The 904-nt window shown below is 50.7% G+C and overlaps 1 protein-coding gene across 1 annotated transcript in view; it reads right to left on the bottom strand.

Moving 5' to 3' along the window:
• KIAA0930 (KIAA0930 ortholog) overlaps positions 1-673 on the bottom strand; it is a 29,558-nt gene extending 28,885 nt beyond the window's left edge. Inside the window, exon 1 of the mRNA XM_014533173.1 lies at positions 631-673. Coding sequence (XP_014388659.1) covers positions 631-658 — 28 coding nt within the window. The 5' untranslated portion in view covers positions 659-673. The remainder of the gene's footprint in view (positions 1-630) is intronic.
• Between the last annotated feature and the right edge of the window lie 231 nt (positions 674-904).

Below are 904 nucleotides of genomic sequence, written 5' to 3'. Positions count from 1 at the left end.
AGGGAAGCTTGGCTTCCTCCATCATTGGGGCAACCAAGCCTCCTGCTTGCTCCAGTTCCGTGGCTGCCGGCCGCCATCTTGTTTGGGTTAATTTGCATATAGCTGCTCTGATTGGCTGGCGGGCGTGGCTTAAGGCGTAGCGAGGGTACGGTCAATTTGCATGGTTGTCTTTTATTAGTGTAGATATGTATAGCCCATAGAACAGACAATAGTGTGGTGAAGGCCGGAAGGACAGGTGTGGGGTGGAGGGGAGTAAATGGGGGAAAAAACAAAGGAGACATCTGTAATACTTTCAACAATAAAGATAAATGGAAAAAAAAGAAGAAAAAAAAAAGAGCATGTACCTGGGTTGCAGGTTCAATACTTGGCCCCGGGTCATGGCCCATACGGGAGGCAACCGATCTCTCCCTCTCCCTCTCCCTCTCCCTCTCCCCCTTCCCTCCCCTCCTCTCCCCCTCCATCTCTAAAACAATTAATGGGAAAAAATAAACTCAGGTGAGAATTAACAACAACAAAATCCCTACAGAGGGACTTTGTGTGACATCCACAAATGCTTACACCTTTGACCCAGCTGTTCCACTTGGAGGCCTTCCCACAGTCTCACTCCCACGTGTGAAGTTATGTAATTACCATGGCATGTCTGCAGCCACGTGACCATGGCCGTGCAGACCCTACACGCCATGGACTGCAACTGGGAAGGCAAGCCAAGCAGCCAGAGGCTGGCCTGGCCTGGGCTTTAACATGGAGCAGCTCCTCTGGGCAGCGCCTGTCCTCTTGCCCTGCTGGAGATGAGATTGGGATGGAGGGAAATGTGACACTGGAAACCCAGGGGTTCAAGTCCATGAAAATAAAAATTCCTCCTCCTCCATGTGAGTCTCAGCAAATTCCTCTCCTTGCGACATTC

This window comes from Myotis brandtii, unplaced genomic scaffold (assembly GCF_000412655.1).
Source record: "Myotis brandtii unplaced genomic scaffold, ASM41265v1 scaffold952, whole genome shotgun sequence".
Classification (NCBI taxonomy): domain Eukaryota; kingdom Metazoa; phylum Chordata; class Mammalia; order Chiroptera; family Vespertilionidae; genus Myotis; species Myotis brandtii.
This window is presented reverse-complemented; position numbering and strand designations above follow the sequence as displayed.